Raw genomic sequence first — 27,250 nt, forward strand, 5'->3', positions numbered from 1 at the left:
AGGTGCTCTCCAGCTGAGGTCAGAGGGACAGGGCAGGTTTATTTTGGGTATCCACAGCCTCCCGCTCAGGGCGCCAGGCCTGAGGCGCAGCAGGACGGCAGTGAGTGGGCACCACAGCTAGCTGCCGAGGGCCTGTGACAGGTAATCCATGCCCTGGTCAGGGTCTTCACTGGGGCACTGGGAGGGGGCTGGGGACCAGGGGTGGAGGCAAAGGACAAGGGGCGGCCCAGCCCGGGGTTGAGGTTGGGGCGGGGGATGGATTTGCACCCCAGGAGGAGTCTGAGGACCAACTATGTGGGGCCTCCCCCCTGGAGCAGTGGGAGGAGGGTTCTGAAGTTGGCAAAAGCTGAACCAGCCAAAGCGGGGGAGGGGGGCTGCGGGGGAGAGGGGCAACCTCCTGAGCCTCTTGGCCCAGCTGCCTGTATGCGTGACCTCCAGGACGATGGGGGGTGGAGAGGGGCCCCTCGGCCTGGGTCCTGGCCCCCAATGTGCATGGTTGGGCTGGCAGAGCCCCCAAGGACCCCGCGTCTCTCCTGATGCCCTGAGGTGACCTGAGTGCCTGAGCTGGCACCAGCCTGGGGGAGTGGGCCCAGCTGTGGGCTCGCGCTGTGCCAGGCACAGGATAGGGGCCGCTGACGCAGCACTCGGGGCTGAGCCGCCCCATACGCCTGGTGCCTCTCCCGGCTTTTCAGGCCAACTGATCTGCTGTGCAGATATTATGGGGCATCTCCTGTGTGGGAGGCTGGCGTAGGTGCCCAGAGTAGGGAGCAGGGGTCAGTGGTCCCCAGGCAGGCAGGAGAGATGGCGAGGGGAAGCATCTGGCCTCCCTGGCCAGGGCCTCTCGGGCAGCAGTTCCTTTAGCCTATTGGCCTCTGCTGTGGGCAGGGCCTGACCTCCCGGTTTTGAGAAGCAGGGGCATAGTGTCCCCATAGCAGTGGGGTCGAGACTGCATTGGAGATGAGAAGGCTGGGGCCGAACCCTGGATCCTGTTCTCGAGGCTGAGCCAAAAGTGCCAAGGACCCCCGAGGTGCTGGGTGGTCAGGGGAGTGTGGTGGGTTCCCACTCTGGCCCCCATGCTGGTGCCCAGGTCATGGGTTGGCTGTGGGCTTCGGGGCTGCTCTCCCGTCCAGACTGGGTGGAAGGAAGGGAGCGCAGGACTCCAGGGTGCGACTCCCGGCAGGCGAGTGTGGGCCTGGGTGCTGTCTCCATGTGGGGCTGGGGGCAGAATGGAAGGGACTGTGCCACCTCCCTGGCTTGGGCACTGCAGCTCTGTGAAGTCTGTCTTCCTGAGCTGTCCATGTTAAGAAGGCAGGCAGACACTGACCACGAAGACTGCAAAAAATGGAGGATCTGGGTAGCCAACTGGATGCAAAATCAAGCCTGGAATGTCAAAGGTCAGGGGAGCCCACTCTTCATGGGCTCCACACCAGGCCCGTGTGTGGGCTCCTGAGAAGAGGGAGAGCTGAGACATCCCCACATACCCCCATTTAAACACTTGTCCATCTACCCACCCACCCACCCACCCATTCTCATGCACATTCTCATATTTATTTTCTATTTTCCTTCCTTCCTCTTTCCCTCCCTTCCATAACCACCCACCCACTCATCCATCCATCCACCCATCCATCCACCCATCCATCCATCCATCCACCCGTCCACCCATTCATCCATCTGTCCACCCGTCCATCCATCCATCCACCCGTCCATCCATCCATCCACCCGTCCACCCGTCCATCCATCCATCCATCCATCCATCCATCCATCCATCCATCCATCCATCCATCCATCCACTCATCCATCCATCCACCCACCCGTCCATCCACCCACCCATCCATCCATCCACCCATCCATGCATCCACCTACCCATTCATCCATCTGACCATCCACTCACCCATCCATCCATCCATCCATCCATCCATCCATCCATCCGTCCATCCATCCACTGACCCACCCATCCTTCTCTCCATAAATCCATCCATCCACCCATCCTTCCATCCACCCACCCATCCATCCATCCACCTATCCATCTGTCCACTCACCCATCCATCTGTCCATCCACCCGCCCATCCATCCATCTACCCATCCATGCATCCACCTACCCGTTCATCCATCTGACCATCCACTCACCCATCCATCCATCCACTCACCCATCCATCCATCCACCCATCCATCTGTCCACTCACCCATCCATCCATCCATCCATCCACCCACCCATCCATCCACTGACCCACCCATTCTTCTCTCCATACATCCACGCATCATTATCCATCATCCGTCCACCTATCCATTCATACATCCACCCACCCATCCACCCACCACTACCCGTCCATTCATCTCTCCATATGTACACCCATCATTCATCCATCTTCTATCCACACATCCATCCATCTGGCCATCCACCAAAGCTTCACTGAGCACCTCCTGGGTGTTGGGATGGGGGATGACCCTGAAGTGAGTCTTGCCCTCAGTGGGTGCACCATTGGGACTTAGCCCTAGAAATGTACATTGCTTCAGGTGTTGTGAGGTTTATATCAAGCCAGTCAATGGTGGAGGCATCACAGATGTTCTGCAAGAGCAAGGCCGGACCCCAAGGCATTGTGTGTGCCCTGACTTAGGCCACTTCACACCTCAGATCTTGGGGTCTAACCCTACAGAAGGCCATGGGACAAGACAGAGGGCCTGGATCAGAGGCCAGAGTGTGCCGTGCAGTGTGTGCTTGTCTGGCCCACTGACACAGCCTTTCTGTCCTGGCCACTCTCACTCCCCACCCCACCCCCAGTAAGCATGGGAGAGCCAGTGCATGGAGCACACCACAAGCTTTATTACACAAAATGGGGTGGGGGCTGCAAGCAATGGGGGGGGGACGCAGAGTCCTGAGCACCCAGCACGGGCGTCAGTGGCTGTCAGCCTGGAGGTCACCCTGCAGGCACCCCTTGGAATCGGTAGGGTGACCAGCCTTCTCTGCGCAGGTTGTGCTCCAATCTCCCGCCTTCCTAGGGGGCTGTTGGCCTCCTAGGATGGGTCCCGTTAACCAATGGTCAGGGTGTTTCTTTCCTCCCACCAGCTGTGAGAGGCAGAGCTGGGGGGTCAGAGAGTGGGAGGGGAGAGAGGATGGGAGGTCCAAGAGCGGGAGGAGGTGGGGTGGCTGTGGGGGATGCTGGGGGGCCAGGCCAGGCCAGGCTGGCTACTGGAAGTGACTTCTTAGCCAGTGCTGGGGTCAGGGAGCTAGCCGGAACCTCCCCAGGGAACATGGAAAGTGCTGTCAGCCTGCGCCTGCGGACCCGGAAGCTGAAACACAGGTGGGGGCGTGGGAGCATTAGGTGGAGTCCAAGGAGAGGCCGTGGCTCTGTCCCCGCTGCTCCCCTCCACACCTTGGGCCTCCCTCTGGGGTCTGCCCTGGCTCTGCCCACACCCCCTCCCCACCATCAGGAGAAGGCTCCCTACTGCAGCCTCCACCTTATAGACCTGCTAGCCAAGGTGAACTCTGGTGCTCTGGGTCCAGGACCCCACTCAGGACCCTATCTCCAGGCGGAGGGAAGGCTGCCCCTCGCCAGCCTGCCTGCTGGCGTGGCAGCCCCCAGGGAAGCCAGCTGCTCAGTGAGAGCCCATGCAGACTCTTCCTGGCCCCTCCCCAGGCAGATCCGCTCTCGCCTTGGCAGAACCAGCTCCCACCAGCAGCAGCCACCAGGCCTCTCTCCTCCCCCAAACCAGAGGGCCTCTGGCTCAGCCCAGATGCCATTTGTCAATGTCCTTGCAAACACGTGGCGCCCAGAAACCAGAGCGGGCGGCTTGGCCAAGACTACCCAGCCGGGAGGTCTGCAGGAATACCCCATTCAGCATAGCTCAGCGGAAACTGCTCCCGCTTCCCACCCTTCCACCTCTGACGGGGCAGCCCCAGCCTTCCCGGGGCTTCTGGCTGCCACCCTCCCCTCTGGCTCACAGTGGACGCGCCTGTGGTTGGGCCGGCGACGGCGTGGCGCCCCTCACGTTTCTGTGGGCAGGCCACCCTTCCTGCCCTTGCCGGCCGGCAGCCAGCCAGGCACATGCCTTCCACTTGGAGCTGCCCTGTGGGTCTCCTGCCCCCCACCCGCGTGGCGCTGTGGCCTGGCCCGGGCTCTGCACACGGGTGGGCCTGCTTTGTGCCGGCCAGCATCAAGGACAGAAACCTGGAGGCAGATCCCAGCCCTCGTCACCTGAGGGACTGTGGGCCTCCATGGGGTCGTTTCTATACCAGGGTGGTGGGGGGCACCCCACAGAGTTGCCAGTGCACAGACTTGGATGCACCTGGCAGGTTCTGGGTGCTCTGGCAGCAGAGCTTCTCACGGTCAGGCCTCCAACCACAGGGCCTCGGGCCCTCCCTGTGCCATGGGAGTCTGCAGGCCCCCACCCACGGGGAGGGCTGCCTGATCACCCTCCCTCCCACTCCAGGGTGCAGCAATGCTCATCTCGGCCTCATTGATACCCCCGGAGGCAGGTGGCCCAAGCCCCCAGGGGCCCCCAGGACCCCCACCGCCTGTGCTGCCCAAGCCAGGGAAGGACAACCTTCGTCTGCAGAAACTTCTGAGGAAGGCAGCCCGGAAGAAGTTGGCCGGGGGCGGGCCCCCCACCCCACTGGCGGCCTTCCGCACCTCCCTGTCCCCTGTGAGTGAAGCCAGCCACGACCAGGAGACCCCGGTCCCCCGCCCCGCTGAGGCCCCCTGCCCCACGGAAGTCCCCCACACGGTGGCCACCCTGCCCCACTGCCCACACACCCCCGTCATCCACCACGTGGCGTCACCCCTGCAGAGGTCCACCTTCTCCTTCAGCCTCACCCAGCACAGGATCCTGGCCTCTCACCACAGGGCCCCAGGGCCCCGGCCTGAAGCCCCCAGCCCAGAACCTGATCGGCTCCACCAGAGTTTTGCCCCTGTCTTGGCCCTGGCTGGAGGGGACACCCACCTCACACAGATGCACATACAACTGGTGCCATCCCCACATGCTGGGACCCCAGAGCCCCCCAAGACGGCACAGGAAGGGGGGCCCAGCAGCCAGGATGGAGACACAGCCCCATGCCCTCCCAGCGCCCAGCCCCTGATCCCCGTGGCTCACATCCGGCCACTGCTCGCTGGGGCCCAGTCTGCCAGTCCCCAGCCTGAGGAGGCCCCTGTGCCAAGGCTCCCACCCGGCTTCCAGGCCTCAGTGCCCAGAGAGGCCAGCACCAGGGTTGTTGTGGCCATAGCACCCACCTACCACTCGTCAGGACACTCTCCTTACATCCCAGCCAATGGGGCCCCCCAAGCTGAACACCTGCAGGAGCCCCCCACAGCTGGCTCCACCACTGAGGCTGCATCCCCTGCCCCACCTTCGGGCTCCCACCCATGCCCTGTCCCCAAAGTGACGCCCAAGCCCCGGCTCAGTGGCTGGACGCGCCTCAAAAAGCAGCTGATGGAAGAAGCTGAGGAGCCCCCGTCCCAGGGGCCGCGGCAGAGCCTGGAGCCTTCGGGGCAGGAGGTGACCACCCTGGCCGGCGCCCGGCCCCCCACCTCCCGGGCCTGCAAGATGTGGGATGCGGTGCTGTACCGCATGTCAGTGGCCGAGTCCCGCAGCCACCGGGTCGGGCCCGGGGACAGGGATTGCTCCCTGGCTGGCCTTGCCCGCCTGCCCCTCCTGTGCCGGCCTCGCTTCAATGCCCGGAAGCTGCAGGAGGCCAGTCGGCCCCCTCCCATGTTCCACTCCACGCAGGAGCTGAGCCCCCCACCCAAGAACTTCAACCGGACAGCAGTTGGTTGGAGGCTGCAGTGAGTGGCCAGAGCAGCCCCCGGGGCTCAGGACCACAGGGCAGACAGAAGAGGGGCCTGAGTCTCTAGCGGGGAGGTCAGAGCCCTTACAAGAGGAAGCCCCAGGGCGATCTGGGCTCGGGGTGTCAGGAGAAGCCTGGGAAGGGAAAACCGGGGTGCCAAGGGGAGTGGTGGTGTGGAGGGGCAGGTCAGGTGGACGGGGCAGGAGGGACAAGCTGCAGAGGTGGAAGAAGACGGGAGCATGTGGGGTTCAACAGTGTGGAGGGGAACAGGGAAGGGGTCTGCATTGGGGTACAGCGTGGGGGCTTCTGGTAAGATGGGACATACACAATCTACAGTGAGGCAGAGGGTGGGCCCTGCTGACCCTCCCGGCAGGGTCGGCCTGGCCTCCTGGCAGGCCAGGCCCTGCAGCCCCTTCTGCTGTCAGGGCCTCAAGGCAGCTCTCGTTCGCTGTGTGCACTGGGAGTGGTCAGGGCAACGCAGCCGCCAGCATGTCAGCCACATCAGCAGTTTCGCTGCCTGCGCCGCCCCATGACAGGCCTAACACATGGCGGAGAGCCAGACCCCGGGCTGGGGTGCAGGGAGGAGGCCCCAGGCCTGGGTGGGAGTTGGCAGACACGGTGCTCAGAGGGAGGCAGGAAGGGGCCGGTGAGGGGGTGGATGAGGGCCCGGCATGGCTGCTCTCACTGCCCACCTCCCCTCCTCCCACCCGGGCTGACAGCCAAGCGGGGCAGGGTTTGAGGGGGGCTTGCGGATGGGAGAGAGGGGGGCAGGGTCTCTCAGCGTCAGGACCCGATTCCAATGCAGGAGAGGAGAGGCACCCTCCATCTTGGGGCTGGGAAAGCGAGGAGGGGTGCTGGCGGCGGAGAGGCCCCCAGCTGTGGTCAGCTAGGCTCTGATGGGACAGTTGGCCTCAGAGATGGGGACACAGAGGTGCCAGGAGAAGCCTCCGGCCTCGACTCCCAGAAGCAGGACTTAGGAGGCAAAGAAGGCAGCTGGTGGGGGCCGGTGTCTCACCCCGGGATGCAATGGGTGCTGTAAATGGAACCTGGGACCCAGGCCACTAATAAATGTGTGTCTAACCGCAAAAGGGGCCCACTCTGTCTCTTCGCCAAGGGATGGGGAGGGCGGTGAAACTCTGACTGCCTCTCGGCTGGGACATGAGGGTAAAATTGAGGTTGTGGCCCCTTTACAGACCCTCGGCCCACCAGTGGGACCCCCAGCTCCCACGGGCTCCGTCTGTCCATGTCCTTCAACACTAGCCCTGCAGTGGCCAAGCTGCCCTCAGTCCCCTAATAAGCCCAGCCGAGACCTGGTGGGAGTCTGAGAGGGAGCTGTGGGTTTCCCCGGTGGGGTGGTGACTGAGCGGGGCTGATTCTGGTGTAGCGAGCAGAGGGTTAGAGTCTGCTGCGATGTGCACGGGGCAGGAGAACCAGCTGACTCTGGGTCCTGGCCATCTCCGAGGCCAGGCCTTTGGCCCTCAGGTCCACCCTTGCAGCCTGCAATACAGACCAGCAGGCCCTGCCCACATCGCCACTTTCCCAGACAACACATTTCACACGTGGTGTGTGGTGCTTCGGTCACTGTGCTGAACTCACCGATGTGGGCATCCTAGGGCATGGCGCCCTCATCCACGAGTACTTTCTCATACTTCCCATGTCCAGTGGCCACAAACTTGTACCTCTTCCCAGATGGGGTGCTCTGTTGGGGAAGGAGACCGAGAGTAAAGGTGAAAGCGGCAGAAGGGAGATGACACTGCCTCCAGGAAGCCCTCCCAGATGCACGGAGAACAGTTCCTCCTTTTGTCCTCCCCATACCAGTCACACTGACTCTACCTTAACTGTTGATGAGGTCTTAGAGCCTCCTTTCTGCTCCCAGAGGCTTTTCTTGCTCATGTCTCCAGCTACAATATCCTGGGGGCAGAAGAAGGGTATGTCACGGTGCAGACCCCTGAGACGGGGCTAGAAGAACTTCTCTCCTGCCTGGCCCACCTCGCCTGTGTGTGAAATCCTAGGGGAAGAGGCAGGGAAGGAAAGAAGACACCATCCGCCCTCACTCGGCCCACACGGCCTTCTCCACACACAGCCTTCCATGCCAGGAAAGGCTAACTGCCCCCTCCAGATGTCTCAGTGTCCTGTCTACACACACTTCATCCTGGATGGTCCCAAGCTTGCTTTCCCAAGGGAGCCCAGCCTGCCACTAAACTCCCAGAGAGGGGCCCTACCTTGCAGGAAGGGGTCTTGGCCACAGACTGGGCCTGCACCTCTCCCATCTCCCATCGACTCTTGGTACTGGCCACGGCCATGCTGGGCAGCTCTATGGAGGCCTGGCGGGCTAGCTTGGGGGTCCGGCCAGCAGTCTGCAGAGGAGACAGAGCCCCAGGACTGCTTTAGTGGACAGCCACCATGGGAACCATCAGAGGGTCCCACTGGGAGACCCTCCTCTTCATGTTTGTATTTTCCTTGGGAGTGCTTCCTTAATGCAGGCCTGGAGCAAAGTACTCTGAAAAGATGTGCTTTCCTGCATCCGGTGCACTTGCTGTGAGAAGCACAGGTGATATGGTGGCATGCAAGACAGACCTGGGACTATCTTCATGCTGCTAATGGCGTAGGGCTGGAGGACATGGGTTGAATGGAGGAGCATTGGTTGAATAGATAGCTGTTGACCCAGTGAAGGGGTCTTGGTTGGACAGAGGGATGTTGGTCAGATGGTGGGACATCAGTGGAATGGGTGGGTGTGGATCAGACAGAGGGGTGTTTGTTGGATGGATGGGTGTTGGTTGGATGGTGGGGTTCTGGTTGGATGAAAGGACAATGGTTTAATGGATGGGTTTGATCAAATGGAGGAGTGTTGCTTGGAGGGAAAGGTGTCAATCAGATGGAGGGACATTGGTTGGATGGATGGACGTTGATCAGGGACCTGATCATACCTCGATGGCCTGGGTGTACTGCTCCAGCCGCTCATCGATTGTGGAGATGGGCAGGGCCGGCTGGGACTTCTTCACACTGTTACTGGAGGGTAGGAGAAGGGTCAGGCCCCGTAACCGCCAACCCAGCTTCTTCCAGCCCACCCGAGACCCTCCCAGAGCCTTCGCAGGTCCCCAGATCTCCTTCGTCTCAGCCACTGTCTTCAACCCCCTCCTGGAGAGAGCTGCATACTGAGCCTGGAAAGCAGACAGACATACCTCTTCTGTATGGAACGGTTCAGGGACTCGGTCCTGTCAATGAGCTGTGAAGGGCGAGCAGAGAGGTGGGCCTCGGGCAGCCAGGGAAAGGCCCCCATTCCACCCCCGCCTACCTTCACTCATCAATTTGACCACCCATTCTCATGTCACTGGGGGAATAGCAGACAGGCCCGGGCATGCCCCCTCTTCCTGAGCTGACACATGGGGTGCCTGGTAGAGAAAGAAGGCAGGCTTTGGGCCTTGACCTACTTTGGTGGTGGGACTCAGGGGAGGTGATCTCTGTTCGGCGGTCTCCTCCAAGGCCAAGGGGCTGGGCGTCCCCTTGGGGGGAGCTGTCACCTCCTCCTCTGCCCCCAGACTGCCCTGGGCATTCTCCTCTGGGCCTGGCCCCTCCTGCCTCAGACGTAACTCCTCCAAACAGGCCTCAGCTTGGTTCAGCACATCACCATCCTCATCTTCATAGGTAGGCTGTGGGTGCCTATGGGTGGAGAGGGACATAAAGTGGTCATGGGACACTTGATTGCTCTGTTCAAGTCCTCTGTGTTGGTGCTGGTGGCCCCTTTGTGAGCAGTAGCCCACTGCCTGGTCCCACGGGGCAGGCCTCTCCTGACCAAAGCCCACCCAGGCACTAAGGCTGGACCCAGCCTCCAGGCCTTCTGGATAACCCTGCTGGTGTAGGCTGGCTGGTTCCCTGGGGCCTGGGCAACCCACTCCTGCCCTGCTCCCTGTGGGGCAAGTGGGTTGGGGGAGCAGGACATTGAATGGGAGTGAGGTGGGGGTCCGTGGGTGTTTGGGGGAGCTGGGTCTGGCTGCATCCCTGAGGAGAGGGGCTGACCGCCAGCCACGGGGGAGGAGCGGCCAGCCAGCTGGCAGCCAGGCGGGTGTGGCTCTGCATTTGAGCAGGACTGAACCTGGAGAAGAAGATGGGAAATTCTCGCATTTTCCATGATTTCAGGCGCCTTGGTGTATGTGCCAGCCAAGACCCAGACCCACCCACCCAAGGTGGGCTGGGGTCTGAGCCAGCAGCAACCACACAGAAGGGCCATTCAGGAGCTTCAGCGGGCCTGGGCAGCCGGGCAGGTGCTGGGGGTGGGGTGGAGGCTGTGGGGAGGCCAGGGCTCCTCCAGAAGAGTCAAAGTGCCCCCTGCTGTTGGGAACTGCACAGGCCTGGGAGAAGGGAGTGGGATGCGGGACTGGAGCTGCCCCATCTCAGAGATGCAAAGTGTGCAGACTCCCAGGGGCAGAGGGAGGAAACTGAGGCCTGGGGGAGGGGACTGCCAGGCTGTGGGCCAGGCCAGGACCAGGGTCCCAGGTAGGCACTTGGCTCTCGGGGTGTGGGGAACCTGGTTGAAGGAAGAGAAAGGAGGGAGCGCCCAGAAGAGGTCTTAGCTAGCACTCCAGTCTGGTTCAGGGGCCGCAGAGGGGCTGGAGGGACCCAGATCAGAGAGAGGTATGGGCTCCAGTCCCATTCAAGGCAGTGGGGGACCCCGGCCCCAAACCTGGAGCTCCTGAGCAGGTCTGGGGACCCCCACTGCTCAGGCCTGATAGAACGGGGCGGGGGTCGGCTCTGAGCACAGCTCAGACCCTGAATCTGTGGGCAAGGTGAGGCTCCCAGGGCAGCCCCTCATTCCTGGGTTCCAGGGGTGCTTTGGGCCCCCCACTTTGGGCTGCAGTTCAGACAGACACACACGTCCACACATCTGGAAATCTTGTCCCCCCTCCCCTTGGCCGACTTGCAGGCACGCACATCTGGAGATACCTGCTCCCCTCCGTGGGAATGGAGATCAGCCAGCCCCAAGGGAGGAAGGGGCGGCGGGCGGGCGGCGGGGGCTGCAGGGCCTCCATCACGTGAGCGGGCTGCAGCTGCGTGCTGATGTGGCGACACCCGGCCGGCCGCAGCTGGTCTGGATGGGGCCCAGGGGCCCTGGGGAGCCCAGGAATGAAACTTCCTCACCGCCCCTCCCCGCAGCCCCTCGGCTGGCTGCCCTGCAGTCTACCTCTCTTCCTCCCTTCCCTCCTTTCTCCCCCTTTCACAGCCACGGGGCATTTTGGGGGGCTGGTTGAGAAGGGGAAGCAGAGGGCTGCTGCCCGATGCACAGTGGGGGCTTAGAGGGCTGGAACGGTACCCGGCAGCCCAGCCTCAGGGCTCCAAGCCCACTTGCCTGTCCTCCTCCTGCTCCCACTCGGGGCTCTCATCCTGAGGGGGCTCCCCGCCGTCCGAGATCCCCTCGGCCCCCCAGCGCTGCTGCTGCTGCTCTGGCTTCTGGGACCAGTCGCCAAAACCCTCATCCTCATCCAGTCCGGGGGCCTCCGAGGGCTTCGGGCTGAGGCTGAAAGAGTGGCACAGGGGGTTGTGGCTGGGCCCTGCTGCCACGTGGGGAAGGCCCACGCTCCTCGGCCCCGTGCACGCTTGGCCCTCACTCCCCTTTGTTCAGACCAGTGCGGGAGACCCTGTCTGCCACAAAGGTGCCTCCCTGTGCTGACGCTGTGTCTCCCCTGTAGGCAGAGAATCCCCAAGGGCAGAACTGTGTCTCCATCATCAGTCTGGAGCTGCCTGAGAGCAGGACGGTGCCTCCCCTATCAGTGTAGGGCTCCCTGAGGACAGGGCTGTGCCTCCCCCATCAGTCTAGGGCTCACTGAGGACAGGGCTGTGCCTCTCCCATCAGTCTAAGGCTCCCCGAGGAGAGAGCTGTGCCTCCCCCATCAGTCTAGGGCTCACTGAGGGCAGGGCTGTGCCTCTCCCATCAGTCTAGGGCTCACTGAGGACAGGGCTGTGCCTCCCCCATCAGTCTAGGGCTCACTGAGGGCAGGCCTGTGCCTCCCCCATCAGTGTAGGGCTCACTGAGGGCAGGGCTCTGCCTCTCCCATCAGTCTAGGGCTCCCTGAGGACAGGGCTGTGCCTCTCCCATCAGTCTGGGGCTCCCCGAGGACAGGGCTGTGCCTCCCCCATCAGTCTAGGGCTCACTGAGGGCAGGCCTGTGCCTCTCCCATCAGTCTAAGGCTCCCCGAGGAGAGGGCTGTGCCTCCCCCATCAGTCTAGGGCTCACTGAGGGCAGGGCTGTGCCTCTCCCATCAGTCTAGGGCTCACTGAGGACAGGGCTATGCCTCCCCCATCAGTCTAGGACTCACTGAGGACAGGGCTGTGCCTCCCCCATCAGTCTAGGGCTTACTGAGGGCAGGGCTGTGCCTCCCCCATCAGTGTAGGGCTCACTGAGGGCAGGGCCGTGCCTCCCCCATCAGTCTGGGGCTCCCTGACAGTAGGGTGGTGCCTCCCCCATCAGTCTGGGGCTCCCCGAGAGCAGAGCCATGTCTCCTCCATCAGTCTGGGGCTCTCCGAGAACAGAGCCATGTCTCCCCCATCAGTCTGGGGCTCCCCGAGAGCAGAGCTATGTCTCCCCCATCAGTCTGGGGCTCCCCGAGAGCAGAGCCATGTCTCCCCCATCAGTCTGGGGCTCCTGAAGAGCAGAGCCATGTCTCCCCCATCAGTCTGGGCCTCCCCAAGAGCAGAGCCATGTCTCCCCCATCAGCCCTGTGCTCCCCGAGAGCAGAGCTATGTCTCCCCCATCAGTCTGGGGCTCCCCGAGAGCAGAGCCATGTCTCCCCCATCAGTCTGGGGCTCCCAAAGAGCAGAGCCATGTCTCCCCCATCAGCCCTGGGCTCCCCGAGAGCAGAGCTATGTCTCCCCCATCAGTCTGGGGCTCCCCAAGAGCAGAGCTATGTCTCCCCCATCAGCCCTGGGCTCCCCGAGAGCAGAGCTATGCCTCCCCCACCAGTCTGGGCCTCCCTGAGAGCAGAGCCATGCCTCCCCCACCAGTCTGGGGCTCCCAAGGCTGCGCTGGCCCTGGGTTCCTTCCCCAAGCCCCTGTCTCCACAGGCATTCCTTTGCAGCAGGGGAGCCTCTCGAGTAGCAGGGGCTGGGGGCTAGAAAGGGCTCTCAGGCTCGGGGTGACCGCAGATCTGGCCGAGGGGCCGTGACCGCTGTAGCACCCCACCCCGCCCAAAGCTGCTGACTCGGAGAAAATGGAACAAAACAGGGCCGGGAGGAAGGGGATCATTATTGGAAAAACAGCCCAGCCCAGCCGCGGAGGCCTCCTGGGCCCGGGGAGGAAACGAGCCGGCCCGTGGCCCGCCAAGTTGGACGTGGCCTTCGTGAGTCACCGGCAGCAGGGAGTTGGGGCGGGGGGCTCGGGGGCTGGGGCCCCACAGCTGGGGTCAGAGGCAGTCCAAGCAAGGGCCGGGACTACATGGAGCGTCCAGAGCCTGAGTCAGAGCCCCAGGAGGGGGCGGGAGGGGCAGCCTCACGTGTCTTTGTAGCCCCTCTGGCCGGTCAGGCATCTGCAGACTGGGTCGCCCAGGGCTGCCGACCACCCTCACCCCAAGAACAATCCCCCACTGCACTGCTGCCCCTGCTCCTGGCTCAGGCCCCTCCTCAGTCTCATTCAGCATGGGGACCTCCAAGCCCGGGCCTGACCACCGGCACCCCCTCTGCCCAGACCCTGCACGAGATGGGGGCTTACAGCGCCTCCTGCTCCGGCAGCTCTGGGGCATGGCTGCCTCCCTCCTCGTGCTGGTCCCGCAGCTGCCTGTCGCGCTCCCGCCGGCGCCGCTCACGGGCGGCCTCCTCCTTGTCCTCTATGTTCCACTGGGTGGTGAGCCTGGGGTGGGGGACATGGGGGACAGTCACACCATGGCTGAGACGGGGTGCCACTCCTTCCATCTAAGCTGGCCTCGCTGGGGGCCACATGGAGAGCACGGTGGACAAGCCCTGCCACTGGCCAACCAGGGCCAGCCCTAGACCGGCTCTCCGTGACTCAGTTTACCCATCTTTGGAATATAGGTCATGCCCCCCAGGTGGAGGTCCCAGGGCTCTGCAAGCATGTGGGCAGCCATCTGCCCTCCTAGGGATGGGGGAGAGGGGCTCCAACGTCCAGACAGGCCTGAAGACACCCAAGGACGGGACTTCAGACCCTCCATCCCCTTTCCCCAGCTTGCCTCCCTGGACCTAATTAGAGCCAGATCCTAGACCAGTGTGGCCTTCGCCCCAGGCAGGGCCCTAGGAAGGTCTGCGAAGAGGTTGCTGGGGGTACAAGAGAGAAAGAGCTGGCCATGGCCACCTAAGTCCATGCAGCCTTGGCCAGCTAGGTGACCCAGCTGGGCAGCCACCCCCAACCCCACCTGCCTGGGAAGCTCCTTCCTGCACCCCAAGAGCATGGTGTGTTGGGAGAAGGTAGACTCCACACAGTGCCCAAGGCTGAGAGGAGGAGGACCTGCTTGGAGGAGCCCGGTAGCCCTGTGGGCTCCAGCCTGGGCCTGACCCCATAGCTGGGGGGCCTGCAGGATCAGCTCACCCAACACCACTTGACCCTTATCTCAGAGCCCTCTGTGGAGTCTCTATGGGCTGTTTCAAATATGGGGAAACTGAGGCAAGAGAGAGCTTCTGCCCTCCGAGCACCCTGACACCCCAGGGCTAGGGGGGACAGCCACAGGAAAAGACAGGTCGACCTGGGCCTGGGGATCGGGAGCCCTGGCCCAGGGGATCTTGGACCATCGGTGTCCAGGAGGTACCACTGGCCCTGGCTGTCATGGCCCTGTCTCCCCAGCTCACCTGCATCCCTAAAGGAGACTTCAGGGTCTCTGTGCCTCTACAGGGCTTACTACCCCAGACCCAGAGAGGGGGCCTACGCTAGAGCCGGATGCAGCACTAGGGTCTCCCTGCTGGGGTCTCAGTCCTTCCCGGACAGTGTCCGCTGCATGACCCCGCAGTCCGCTCCCCTCCAGGCCTCCATCCCCCGGCCAGGAGGCCCTGCCAGTACATGATCTAATCTCTCCTAGGTCTCCCCTAAGCCTCTCAGACAAAAGCCAGGCCCCTCCGCAGGCCCGAGTTCAAGGCCCGCTCCCCCTGCTGCAGCCACATGGGACTCCAGCCCCACAAACCAAACAGCCTGCTCTTTCCACGCACCCCTGAATCCACCACCCGCCCCTGCTCCTCAGAAGTGCCTTCAACTCCCAGCCCCCGAGGACGCTGCTAAATTCCCCACACCTGGCTCCCATCATCCGGCAGATGAAGTCCAGCTTCCTGCCTCTGCAGGCCTTTGCTGGAGCTGGGGGGGCTGCTGGGCCATGTTCTACCTGGGGAGGAAGAGCCCCAGTGCCCATGCGGCTGTCGGCTGAGGCCTGGGGTCCAGGGCCCTCCCCACCCGTGCACACCAGCAGAGGGGCTGGGGTGGAGAGAAGGCACCCAGCAGCCCTTTTCTGGGGCATCCTTGAGAGGGGTTTCCTGGGGGCAAGCCTGGCAATCTTGCTCCCCTTTTGCCACATCCGAGTCTCCGTGGGTGTGCACGGGACTCTGTGTGTGTTGGGGTGTCTGGGGTGTGTTTTGGCAACGTGTATGGTGCACGGGTGTGAGTGTGCCCAGGTGGCATGTGTTTGTGCGTCTAATATACTCATACATGTGGACGTCCTTGTGTGTGCTCGGGTGTGGGGGCGCCTGGGCCTGGTTTGAGCCTCAGCCCCTCGCCAGGCCTGCTCTCGGGCCTTCGCTGTGGGGCTTCTCTTTGGATGGGGTGAGGGTCCTCCCTCCTGCTCCTTGGACTCCTCTCTTAAGCCTCAGGGGAGCCTTCACAGGCACAAATGAGCACAGAGACCCCGGACACGTGTGTGCGCAATCTCCTGGGGTCCACCCCGTGGGCACAAGAGCCCCACGCAGACCCTCGCTCAGCCCCTGCTTGACACACGGAGCCACAGCAGGCAGCCAGGGCCCCTTGCGCTGGCACACACAGATGCACGTGGGACAGCAACGGGCACACCCAGCTCACACAAAGGCAGACCCAGTCTCCATGAGCCTCACCCTCAGACCACGGAGGCACGCACATGGGCCCAGATACCCCCCACGCGCGCGCGCGCACACACGCACGCACGCACGCACACACACACACACACGCACACTGCACCCACACACGTGCACATGCATGGATGCCCATGTGCATGTGCAGACCTAGACCCGGGAATAAGGGGACCACAATGTGCGGGTCCTGTCCCCGCTGAGGCTGCCTCCGGGGTGCCCTAGCCACTCTGTTTACTGTTTTGCTCATCTGTGCCCTGGCAACAGCGGTGCTGGTCCTGGCAAGAGGCCAGCCAGCGTTTTCTGGGAACATTGTCCCTATAGAGCCAGGCCCCCTGAGGGTCACCCCACTTAGCCCTCCTTGGGCAAGGGCTTGGGGAAGAGAGTGGGGGTGCAGGGTAGGGGTCTCCCGGTGTCTCCCCTAAAAGCCTCATGCTGGGGAGAAGCCCTGCTGGCCCCAGCTCCTAACCCAGCTCCGAGGACGAGGAGGCCTCCCAGCCCCTTCCCCCGCCTCCTCCCTTCCCGCGGCCCCAGGATATGAGTAATGCGGCCCCCTCCCCATGACCTCACCCCCTCACTATTCCACAGCTGGGCTCTGTTCTGGGAACCGAAAGGGGGGCGGCTCTCCTGGGGTGGGGTGGGGGCCTCTGGCCTGGGAAAGGCGCCCCCCGGCCAGCAGCCCAGACCCCTTGGCACGCTCAGCGGAGCTGTCAGGACTCTGGCGATGGCCGACCCCGCCTGTGGCCCTGGCGCAGCCGACTGCAGCTGCAAGGGATTTGGTGTTCCTGTGCAAATGCAATCAGGCTATTTCCTGTGTCTGTTCTGGCTCTGCACAGCCCAGGGTTCAGCCCGAGGGGCCAGGGAGTGGGGCTTGATTCCCCACATCCCTACAGTCTCAGATTCCACCGTGGGGCCTGGTTTCCACCCATGTGTGCCACGTGTTCAGAACCCCGACAAGCTCCCCATTTGAGTGGGTCTCCCCGAGTTTGGGGCTGCCCCTGCTGGCCATGTCCACCAGCTGCCGCCCCCGACTCAGGACATCAGCCCTCTCTTCCTTCCTCTGCAGCCCCCCAGGCCAGCCCCCCAGGCCCCAATGACGGTCCAATGATGCCCATCCTGTGCCTGGCCCTCCCAGCTGCCCACCCACCTCATCCCGTCCCCCGTGGACAGTTCCAGGAGGGGCCTAGGGCCTCCATCCCCGTCCCAACTCTGCCCCCTGCAGGCAGCTCCTGCAGCCACCCCACCTGGCTCTCCCGAACCTAAAAGTCAGCAGTGGGGGACTCGTTCTCAGAGTCCTGGGAGAAGCTGAGGGCTTGGCTGGGGGCTGGGGGCCAGACGGAGGCTGTTGAGGGGGAACTTCTCCTTTAGGCCACAGGGGACCCTTCTGACTGCAAGTCCCCTGGACACCACAGGGCTGGAGCTGGCCAGAAGGCCTGGGGAGATGGATGGCCACCCCACCAGGAGCAGGCAGCACGGGGCTCCCTGCAGACCCTCACAGCCCCTGGTCCCCACTGGCCCGGCCTCCCCGGGGTCTCATACGTTTGCCCCACAGGTGGCCTCAGAGCCCTGGAGTAAAGGGGGGAGCATGGGGGGAGGGGCAGGGAGCGAGATGGCAGCCGCAAGGCCTTCTCCGCACTGCCTTCCAGAGGGTGGTGGGACCACACCCCCACCCGCAACACTCAAGAAGCAAGCCCCTGAGGGCAGGGGCAGAGGGCACAATTTGGGGCACCATGCACACAGCAGGCCACCACCAGCAGGTCCCGTGACTGCATAATGCAGGGGTCCCATCCCCAGGGAGGGACAGCCCAGGGAGGGACAGCTCAGGAAGGGGTCCATAGGAGTGTCACTGCTGGTTGTCGCTCATTCTTGGAGGTGCTGTGGGGGACAGCCAGGAGCAGAGGCAGCTGGAACGAGAAGGCAGGCAGTGGTGGGGTGGGTAAAGGGGCACACCCTCTGCCTGGGACTGGGGTGGGGCACAGGAGCCCGGCACTGGTCCAGCCCACCCTCTTGGCTGGCCCTCCCTGGAGACGGGACTCCTACATCATGGGTGTGTCCCTGCCCTGCTGGGTGTGGAGGGGTGGGAAGTGACCCTTTTTCTTGTAACCACAGGCCAGTGGGTGAGAGAGACACCCCACTGGGCAAGACCCTGGCCCCACTGCCCAGGGAAGCCCTGTGATGAGCTGCCTTGCAGGAACTGGGGGTGACATTGAACTTGGGTCTGAAAGACGAGTAGGAGTTCATCAGGTCAAGAGAGGGAAAAGCTGGAGAGCACTCAGAGCTTGGAGGGAGAGGCCCCAAGGCCCCCTGAACCCCCCAGGGGTGGCTCCGGTGGCCCCTGCCAGGAGCAGGTGTAATCAGATTTGCATCCTGTCAGGAGGTCCTGGCTGTGTTGGGCAGAGGGTGTAGCGGGGTTGGAAAAGCCTGGAGGGTTGCAGGGACCCAGCAAGCTGGGCATCTGGACACGGGGAGATGCAGGAGGGATTAGGAGGGAGACACGATGGGCTGGATGTAAGGAAATAGAAAGAGGACCAGCAGCAGGAAGCCCAGCCCGGACTGCCCAGGTCCCCAGGGTCTGCCTCAGGCTCAGAGTCCAGACAGCCGCTCTGGGCCTCTGTGTCCCTGTATGCAAGGGCCAAGTGAGTTAACCCATGCAAAGGGCTCAGTCCTGCCCATGCACAAAGGAGGTGGCAGCTTTCCTTGTGACTCTTAAATGCTATCATTCCAGAAGGGCAGGGGGCAGTCTTGGGAAAGTCACAAGTTCAGACGGGCTATGCTCAGGGCTGTGGGAGCTGCAGAAGTTTCTGCACAAGGAGGGGAGAGGCTCAGAAGAGTGCAGAGCCAAGATCAGAGGGTAGGACATGAGGTGGGGAGCCTGTCGCCATCCTCAGAGTGACCCCAGATGAGGCCCTGCTAGGACAGGGACAGTGGGCCTGGGAGGGAGAGGGGGTCGAGGAGGAAACCGCAGAGCCCCCCTCAGGCTGGAAGGGAGCAGCCAAGCCATGGGGGATGGGGTCAGCAGAGAGGCTGGAGTGGTGGGGATCCCCGAGGGCACATGCTAGCCCTGGGGAGGCATGGAGCTGGTGCCTGGAGGGATCCCAGCCTGGGGAGGAAGGCTGGGGTGGCGGGGCTGAGGCTTTGGTCTTCTTGACTACCCCACCTGGTGGTGAGACCTCAGGCCCAGCCTCAAGCTCCCCGGCCTTGACTCCCTTGCCTTGACTCAGTAGCTGCAAAATGGGGTAACCCCACTTAGCAGGGAGGACTGAGACGCTGTCTGGGCAGGCACCAGCTTCCTGCGTTCCCAAGGCTGGTGCTTCAGGAGCTTGACCCCAAAGTCCTCAAAGTGCTTAGGAGGCTGAACCACAGCGGGGGCCAAGGCCTGGCTGAGGCCACCCAGGGTCCCCACACCCGTGTCCTGCTTGGCCTCTGGTGGGGTTGGTCACATCTGGGAAGCCTCCTTGGAGGGGGGCGGGTGCCCAGGATTGGACATCTGCCTGCAAAGCTGGCTTCCCTCGTGACCATGGGGAGGGAGACACTCCAAAGGGTGCAGATGTGGGCAGGACGGCCAAGTGGTGTGGGGGAGGGTGGGGTGTCCCGAGGGGCTGCAGTCCCTAAGCTGTCCTGTCCCTCTGGGGCACCGAGCACAAAGCTGGGGGCTACAGAGGAGGGCACACCCATAGCCCCAAGGAGCCCAAAGTTGGCAGGGGAGGGAGGCCCAGCCCAGCAAGGTGTTCCACGTGCCTGGGACCCAGGCCAAGCTGGCCCTGTGAGCCAGGCATCCCAGGGATGGCCCCCAGAGAGGTGGCAGAAATCCAGGACCCGGCCCCCCAGGCTGGAGCCCCACCCCCACCACACAGGCAGGAGGCATTGTGCGACCAGAGCCAGCAGCTGCACCTCTCGGAGCCCCTCGGGTGGGAAAAGGCTACCATGGGGGTTGTCTACGTGAGGACTCACCAGCCGGGGCTGCTGCCCACTTCCTCTGCCCTCGGCCATCGCTCCTTCTACAGCCACAGCCCTGGCTGGCCCCCACCTTCTGTGTGTTCCCTGCGGGGCGTCTCCTTCCCCCAACACCCCCCTGGCTTCCCACCATGGGGCAGCACTTGGGGGTCTCTTGCTGGGGGGACCCTTATCTGCCTCCATTCAGAGACCCCCAAATTCCAGGAGCCCCAGCAGCTCCATCCTGCAGCTTTCCCTGCTGGTGCCCCCACCTGAGCTTAGTGATCAGGGGCTGACAGAGGCAGGGGCCCCCCCTGCCAGAGCTGCCCCGCTCCCCTCATCCTGGCCCCTCGCTGGATCGCCCGGCCCATCTGCCTCCCACACTGCCTCAGGCAAACTGCTCTGTTCCCAGGGACCCCTCGAACCATGCCCCTGCCGATTCTCAGCCTTCCCGCCACCTGATGCACTCAGAGCACTGGCCCTGGTGGCCACTCACGTCTCACTTTGCAGCTGAGGGGTTTAGTCCAGGGAGGTTGAGGCTGGGCCTGAGGCCTCGCCACCGGGCAGGGGAATCAGGGTGACCCAAACCTCAGCCCCGCCACCCCCAGCCTCCTCCTGGGCTGGGCTCCCTGCTCCCCCTCGTTGACACCTCCACATCCACCACCTGCTCCCAGCCCCCGTGCTAGCACAGGTGTCCCCGGCTGCCCCTCTCAGCCTGCCTGGGATGGCCCGCAGCCCCCTTCATCTCAGGCCATGGTGTGGTCTGGGTCCCCCTCCTCCCCCCTCCTTCCCAGCACACCGCTCTAGTCTGCCAGGTGCCAGGGACCCGACAACAAGCGAAATGTCCTCCCTGCCCTTACGAATCTCAGAGGTTGCTAGGCGCCCGGCCCCGACCTGTGGTGTGGACCGAGCACACAGAGGAGGGCGTCCACTCCAAGCTTGCCCTGGGCTGGGGGGCCATGTTCTCAGGGGAGGGGCGCTTGTGCCTGTGCTGGGCCTGGGGCCACACGGTGTGTGGGTGTGTGGGTGCGTACAGGACATTGCACAGAGGAAGGGGCAGTAAATGGACAGTCAGGCGTCTGGGAGAAGTCTCCAGGGGGGACCAGGGCTAAGGGGAGAGGCAGAGGGGCAGGTCCTGCAGATGGAGCCGGGGCCCCCATCGCAGGTCTGCCCTGAAGCCCAGAGGTGCAGCCCACCAGCCCTAGGTGACCCACAGTCTCAGCATACCCAAGATGTCTGGCCTCCTCCCACGCCCACGCCACCCCCGCCTCTGGGGGACTTGTGCGGGAGGGGGTCCATTTCTCTGGATTCCCTGCCTTCAGCATCCCCCTGCTCCTCAGCTGGGGCTGCTGTCCTGGCCCCTGGCCCTGCCTACCCCCATGACCCCATCTCCAACTCTGGGGATGAGAAGGGGTCACTCTCGATAGCTGCTGTCCTCCCCCTCCCCAAGTCCCTACGATACACCCGGCACTGCACAAGGTCCTTGGACTCCTGCCATGAGCTTCATCCAGAGGTGATGTGGTGACCAGTCTGTGAGTGCCCGATAGGGTGACCGGAGCCCAGGTCTGCCCATTGCACCACCCAGTCCCAAAGGTGCCCTAGCCAACCGGGCAGACACCCCAACTCCGCCCAGACACCCAGTGGGAAGGGTGATTATGCACTAGCAGAGAGGTCCCACCTTAGGGCATCTGCGACCCCAGAAACCTTCATGCCCTGGCCCCTCGAAGGCCCTGCCAAGACTGGAAAATAGACTTCTCCCCCAGAGCCCCTCTGTCCTAGGCTTCCCATTGGCCCTCAAAGGCTGGGTCAGGGACCGTCCACCTCTGCCCTCAGAGTGGGGTCTGAATAGAGCTTGACATCCTGCTGACCAGCCCGTCACCTCCCTTGGTGCCCTACCTCTTGTGACGCGCTCCGTGGTCAGCCCCACACTGGCAGCCTCCCCGCCCTGCCGCCGCAGCTCTTCTGAGTCTCTGCCCGTCTGCTCAGACCCGCCTGCCCATGGGAGCCCGAAGTCGGGGGCCAGGGCCACACCCTCCTCCCCGCTCGTCCTGCCTGTCGGCCCGTGTGGCATGTGCTGGCCCCATGGCCGCAGTTCCTCCCTCCACTCGCTTTGCCTGCTGCCTACGTGGGTCTTTCTGCTACCCTCCGGTGTCACTGGCCACAGCCCCACAGGGGACAAGGCCAAGTGTGCAGCAGCCCGGGAGAACTTCCCAGTGCCTGCGCTCTGCCATCAGCACCCTTCACAGCAGCCACATGCCTCTGACGTATCCACACACTGCCCTGCCTGGTGCCCAGTCTCCCGGAGGATGCCCACGGCACCCCAACCTCCAGGCCAGCTACATCTCCTCTCCACGCTGGAAGGCCCCACAGGAGAGCTGAGGCTCTGGAGCTGGCTGGGACTGCCCTGGCAGAGCTCTCACCATGCTCACGAGGCAAGGTTTGGCACGTTCTGGGACACGCGACTGGTCGCTGGCACTGGCTCAAGGCACTGCCACCCCTCTGATCTTTCTTTCCTGGCCGGTTGTACCCAGATCTGCCTCATGTCCCCGAAGGCCTAGCTCATGGCTCTGCCCGCAGACAGTGCCCAAAGGGTTCCTGTCCTCCAACCAGGCAGAGGCTCTCGCAATGTCCAGACTTGACTGCCCACCTGGGCAGGAGCTGCAGCCGGGGCCTGGCACTGGAGACCCTGTGTGCTCCCGGCACTGCCCTCAGGAGAGCCCCTGGTGCCCGAATACGCTGCAGTTTTCTAGCCTCCAGTTCTGAGCCAACTGACCCTCTGCCTGGTGCCTCCACACTGTCTCTGCCCGTCAGAGCCCTGGACACCCTGCCCGGCTACCAGCCCCTCCTTGGAACCTCTCACCTATCCTCAAACCCACTGGGACTGATCATTCCTGGGGGATGCAGAGGATGCACTGCCGAGCAGAAGGAGCCAGCCCAGGGACAGCCCCAGCTCCGTCTCCTGCAGGAGGCTTTCAGGCCGCATGTCCTTTGAAGTTGCAGACCCTGCTGCCTGCCCCGAGATGCTCAGCCAACTGCTGAACCCTCCCTAGTCTCAGTGCCCAGGGAGACCCTCATGTGCTCGGGATGTCACAGTGGCCATGGCCAATGGACCCGTCCTCGTCTGTCCCTGGGGTCCCAAGTAGAAGGGTAGAGTTAGGCCCACACAGCCAGCACCTTGGTCCTCACATCACGCCTGGGGAGTCCTCCTGCCATCCCCACGACAAATGAGGAAACTGAGGCTCAGAGGTGCAGCAGCGCAGCCAGGGGCCCTGAGGAGTGGGTGACATGGCCAGGTGTGAGCCCCACATCCCCTGGGAGCCGGGTGTGGGGAGACCAGGTAGTGCCAGGACAATGTCCTGATTCAGGGGGTCCCGGGCCTGAGCCGACGCCTCCCTCCACCGTCTCCTGGAGGGTCTCTCCTCCTCCTCGTGCTTTCCCCTCCTTCCCATCTCTCTGGGGAACCGGAGAGCAGGACCAGACAGGGCTGCTCCCTCTGGGCCCACTCGGCCTCTCTGGCCTCTGTCCGCATCTGCTGCAGCGCCCAGACTCCACGCAGCAGCCCATCGCGCCCAAGCCCTCCTGTCGCCGCGCACCGTCCCATGCCCTCCCCGTCGTCTCTTTCTGCCCTCACGGGCCCGCCCTGGCTGTTCCGCTTCTCCTCGTGCCCCCTCACTTCCTCACCGTCTCCCTCTTCCGTCCTGCCTGGTAGGACGCGCTCTGGGAGGAAGAACCTCACACCCAGCACCCTGGCACCAGCGGCACCTCAAGCTCCCCTGGGGACCTCCCTGCCCGTCATGGCGGGCAGCCGACACTATGACAACGCTCATGCCTCCTGGGGGGGCACCGCATCCTTCTCCCTGACCCCCCCACCCAGGGGCCACCCCAGGGCTCCTCACGCCCAAGCTCCCACCTGCAGCCACTCGTGCCCACCTGCCCTGTGCAGACCTCTGTGCTCAGCCCCTGGCCACCAACCTCTGCTGAGCCGCTCCAAGCCTGATGCCGTGTCCCTGGGGGCTGTGGCCCCTCCAGCCATCCCGAGGGGCCCAGGAACCTCAGGGTGCCCCCTCAAGTCTCTAGCAAGGGCATCAGGCAGACGAGTCCCCAGGTGCCCGGGCACCCTGGCTGCCGCTCTGTCGCCGCTCTGCCCAGCTCCGATGTGCTGGCTGGGACTGCAGCCTGAACCTCAGTCCTCTGGGCTGCAGCCCTGACACCCTGCCCAGGGGGCTGGGCCACTCGGTCCCTGGACCCCCTGCTGCTGGCTCGGCCCAGCTCCCGGGGCTGGATGGGCTCTGGCTGACAGACCACCCGGGCCCTCGGTAGGGCCGCCCACCAGACACCCGGTCCTGCCAGGGCGGGGGCCACCCCACCCTCAGGATTTGGGGCCTTGGATGGGCCTGCGGCGGCCACGCCCCTTTGGACACTGTGGTTTGGAGGCCTGGCTTCCTCCAGCCCCCTCGGGGCCGGCCCCTTCTGCCCTGCTGGCCACATCAGTGTCCCCAGAGGCCTCCTGGCCAGGCTGCTCAGGGTGGGCTCCTGCAAGTGGGGGACTTGTAGCCTCAGGGAGAGCCGAGCACGGGGGTGTCCATGTGTCTGTGGGCAGATGTGTGCCTGAGACCCATGGGACAGACAGACGGGGTTCACACAACCCAACCCTCAGCAGGGGCCAGCCGCGAGGATCAAGGCCCTGATGGGGATGCCTAGCCCTTGCTCTGTGCCAGCCCGTGAGGTGCTCTTCTCTGCTCCCCTCCACTCCCGGTCCTCAAGGGCTATAGGATCAGGCAGGCAGCTGAGTGGGGTGACCTCCAGAAGGGAGAGGGTGGGGTACCCTGACCATCCTAACCCTGGCCTGGCCGGAGGTGGGCCTGGGCAGAGCCTTGGGTCACCCAGGTCAGGCAAAAGGGTGTGGGGGGTGTTGGGCCGCTTCAGCCCTGGGTCCAGCCCTGCCAGCCTGAGGCCTGGTGCTGGCCGAGAAAATGGTGTCTGGTGGCCCCACACCACCACCAGACTCACACCCCTACTCAGAGAGAACTGTTGGGGTGGGGACACATCCTTCCCTGGCTCAGAGCATCATTTCCAATGAGCTTAGACCACACTTGATTTACACCCTGGCTGCAGCTGTACCGCAGCGTGCCCCTCCAGAGCTTGTCACAGAGAAGATGGCGCCCTGCTGGTGGCGTCCCCCTTCCTGGCCCTGCACGTGGGCATGGTGGGAGAGCCCAGGGGTCTCTGGAAAGGATCTGGAGTGATGCAGGTGAGCTGGAGGCGGGCTCACCGCTCCCTTCTGGGTAACCCTGGGCAGGTCGCTTAACATCTCTGAGCCTGGTTTTCTCATCTGTCAAACAGAAAAGGGGGAGGGGGCTGTCTTCTAGGACTTAGGGAAGTTAAAACTGTTGGATGCTGTAGAGATGCAGACTACGGTAAGGACATCAGGGTGGTGGCGTGTGTGCGTGTGTGCAGTGGCCCCTGGCTGCATCGCCGGGTCAGGGTCCTCGAGGGTGTGTAAGCTGGCATACACCTGTGAGCCTCACCGTGTGTAGCTCACCTTGGATTTCCTCACTAGGTCAGGACAAACACACTTCTATTATTCTTCACAGGGGACTGTCCCTGCTTCCCACCCTGCCCTCCCACCTGCCTCCTGCCCAGGTCCTCGGGGCTTTCATAGAGCCTGACCCCCCACCCATGGCCAAGGTGGAGCCGCGTCCTCTGCACCCCGCTGGTGCCTCCTGGGTGCCGCTTGCTCAGCTGGGGTAGCAACCTGGCCCTGGGCTTGGGAGAAGAGCCAAAGCCACTGCTGGACGGAAGCTCCAGCTAGGCCCTCCTGTGACAAGGGACTGTACAGAGACAGCCAGGCCTGGGGTCTTCCTGCAGTCCCTGGAGTGCTGTGCTCCCTGTCTTGGGCCTCAGTTTCCCCATTTGTTAAGTGGCACTGGTGAGCCTGGATTGATGCCAGGTGCTACTCAATTCCTAGGCTACAGAGATCCTTGGGGACCAAAGGTGTCCCCTGGGGGGACACACTGCAGCCTGGCAGGGAGGGCAGCCTGGTCTGAGACATGGGGCCCCCGCCTGAGGGGGCCTGTTCAGCAGCACCCGGGCAGGTCCAAGCTGGGCCTGAGAGGGAGGAGGTGAGTCATGGGGCCCTGGGGGAAGGTCAGACTGCAAGGGAGCCTGCCCAGCAGTGCCCTCAAACCCTGGTGCTCGTCCTGCTCCTGTAGGAGCAGCCGGGACCATGCCAAGAGAGAGCCGCCTCTTACATGGGCACAGACCCAGCCGGCTGGAGCTGGGGAGCACCAGGGCTGCTCCAAGTTCCGCTCAGACCCTGCTGAGCCCACCGCCATGCGCATCCCTGCCTGTCCTCCCCTCCCAGAGTCCCCCAGTGCCAGGGCTTGGGTGGACAAACGGGGCTGCCATGCCAGTCCCACCCTCTAACAGCCTGAGGTCTGGCCAGCGTGCTCCCTGTCATTGGAGGGAGGCAGGAATCAGGGAAGCTGGGCTGGCAGAGGAGGACCCCCTCCCAGCTAGGGAGAAGCCAAGGCAGGCTTCATGGAGGAGGTGGCATTGCAGCTGGACCTTGGAAGCCTGGAAGGGCTCAGGAGGGGGAAGAGTCCCAGGCGGCTCAGTCGGAGGCAGTGAGTGGCTGCCGGCACGGAGTGGCGGCTCTGAGCCCATGTGGCTCTGAGCAGCCTCGGGCCCTTTGTGCTCTGATCTGTGCCCAAGACCCCTTGAGGCAGGTGCCACGACACCACTTCTTTACAGAGGAGGAAACTGAGGCTGAGAGAGAAGGCCACACTGGCCTGAGCCCCCGTGGAGGTGAGCACTCGCTGTGGCCCCGCGGTGGCCCCATGCAGGGCCGTTGAGCGAAGGCCAGGCTGGTAAAAGCAACTGAAAGGCCGTTTCATCCTCTGCAGAGTAGGGGGGGACTGGATGGTCCCCGGGGGTCAGCAGGACCACGGGAGGGGCCCGAGGTCACGCTGAGGATGCGCTCTGCATCCTGGGGCACGGAGCCCGGCAGGGACCCCAGGCCAGGGTGAGGGTCTGGGAGTGGGAGCGGCGCTGCAGGTGGGAGAAGGATGGCGCGGCGGCTGCCAGGGCCCAGAGCAGGGGCGGCGCCTCGTGCACGCCTGCCCTCCGCGCCCACCTACCTCAGGAGGCCGTCCAGGCCCTGTCTGCTGGGATTCCGCCTCAGGAGCGTCAGGCCACTCATGCCGCCGCCGCCGCCGCCGTGACCTGGCCTGACCTCAGCCCTGGGAAGGCAGTGGCCGCTTCTTCAAAGGCCCCTGTCTGGCGGCCTCCGTCTGTGGACTCCCTGCCCCTTGGGCCCTCGCCCCTTCCCTCCTTCGCTGGCTCTGCCACTGCGCCCCTGTCCCCTGTGGGTGCCCGGCCCCTCTCTGGCTCTGACGCCCCCCGTCTGTCTGCCGTCTGTCCAGCCCCGTGAGCCTGCCCCGCAGGCCCTGCCGCACGTGGGTCCCGCGCCTTCTCTCTTCAGGGCGCCCAGGCCCAGCAGCCGCTCGCCTCTTG

At 63.8% G+C, this 27,250-nt stretch overlaps 2 protein-coding genes across 2 annotated transcripts; one reads left to right on the forward strand and one right to left on the reverse strand.

Moving 5' to 3' along the window:
* Positions 1-52: 52 nt before the first annotated feature.
* PRR33 (proline rich 33) lies at positions 53-6,857 on the forward strand. Its single transcript, XM_063093846.1, has 2 exons — positions 53-141; positions 4,429-6,857. The coding sequence occupies exon 2, from the start codon at positions 4,438-4,440 to the stop codon at positions 5,779-5,781; it is 1,344 nt and encodes a 447-aa protein (XP_062949916.1). The 5' UTR covers positions 53-141; positions 4,429-4,437; the 3' UTR covers positions 5,782-6,857.
* Positions 2,809-27,250, reverse strand: LSP1 (lymphocyte specific protein 1). The gene is made up of 10 exons (XM_063093847.1): positions 26,875-27,250; positions 13,479-13,616; positions 11,124-11,291; positions 9,211-9,439; positions 8,962-9,005; positions 8,707-8,788; positions 8,002-8,136; positions 7,613-7,690; positions 7,376-7,478; positions 2,809-3,288 (listed from the first exon to the last, which is right to left on the reverse strand). The coding sequence occupies exons 1-9, from the start codon at positions 26,934-26,936 to the stop codon at positions 7,389-7,391; spliced, it is 1,026 nt and encodes a 341-aa protein (XP_062949917.1). The 5' UTR covers positions 26,937-27,250; the 3' UTR covers positions 2,809-3,288; positions 7,376-7,388.

Source organism: Cynocephalus volans, chromosome 4 (assembly GCF_027409185.1).
Source record: "Cynocephalus volans isolate mCynVol1 chromosome 4, mCynVol1.pri, whole genome shotgun sequence".
NCBI lineage: Eukaryota > Metazoa > Chordata > Mammalia > Dermoptera > Cynocephalidae > Cynocephalus > Cynocephalus volans.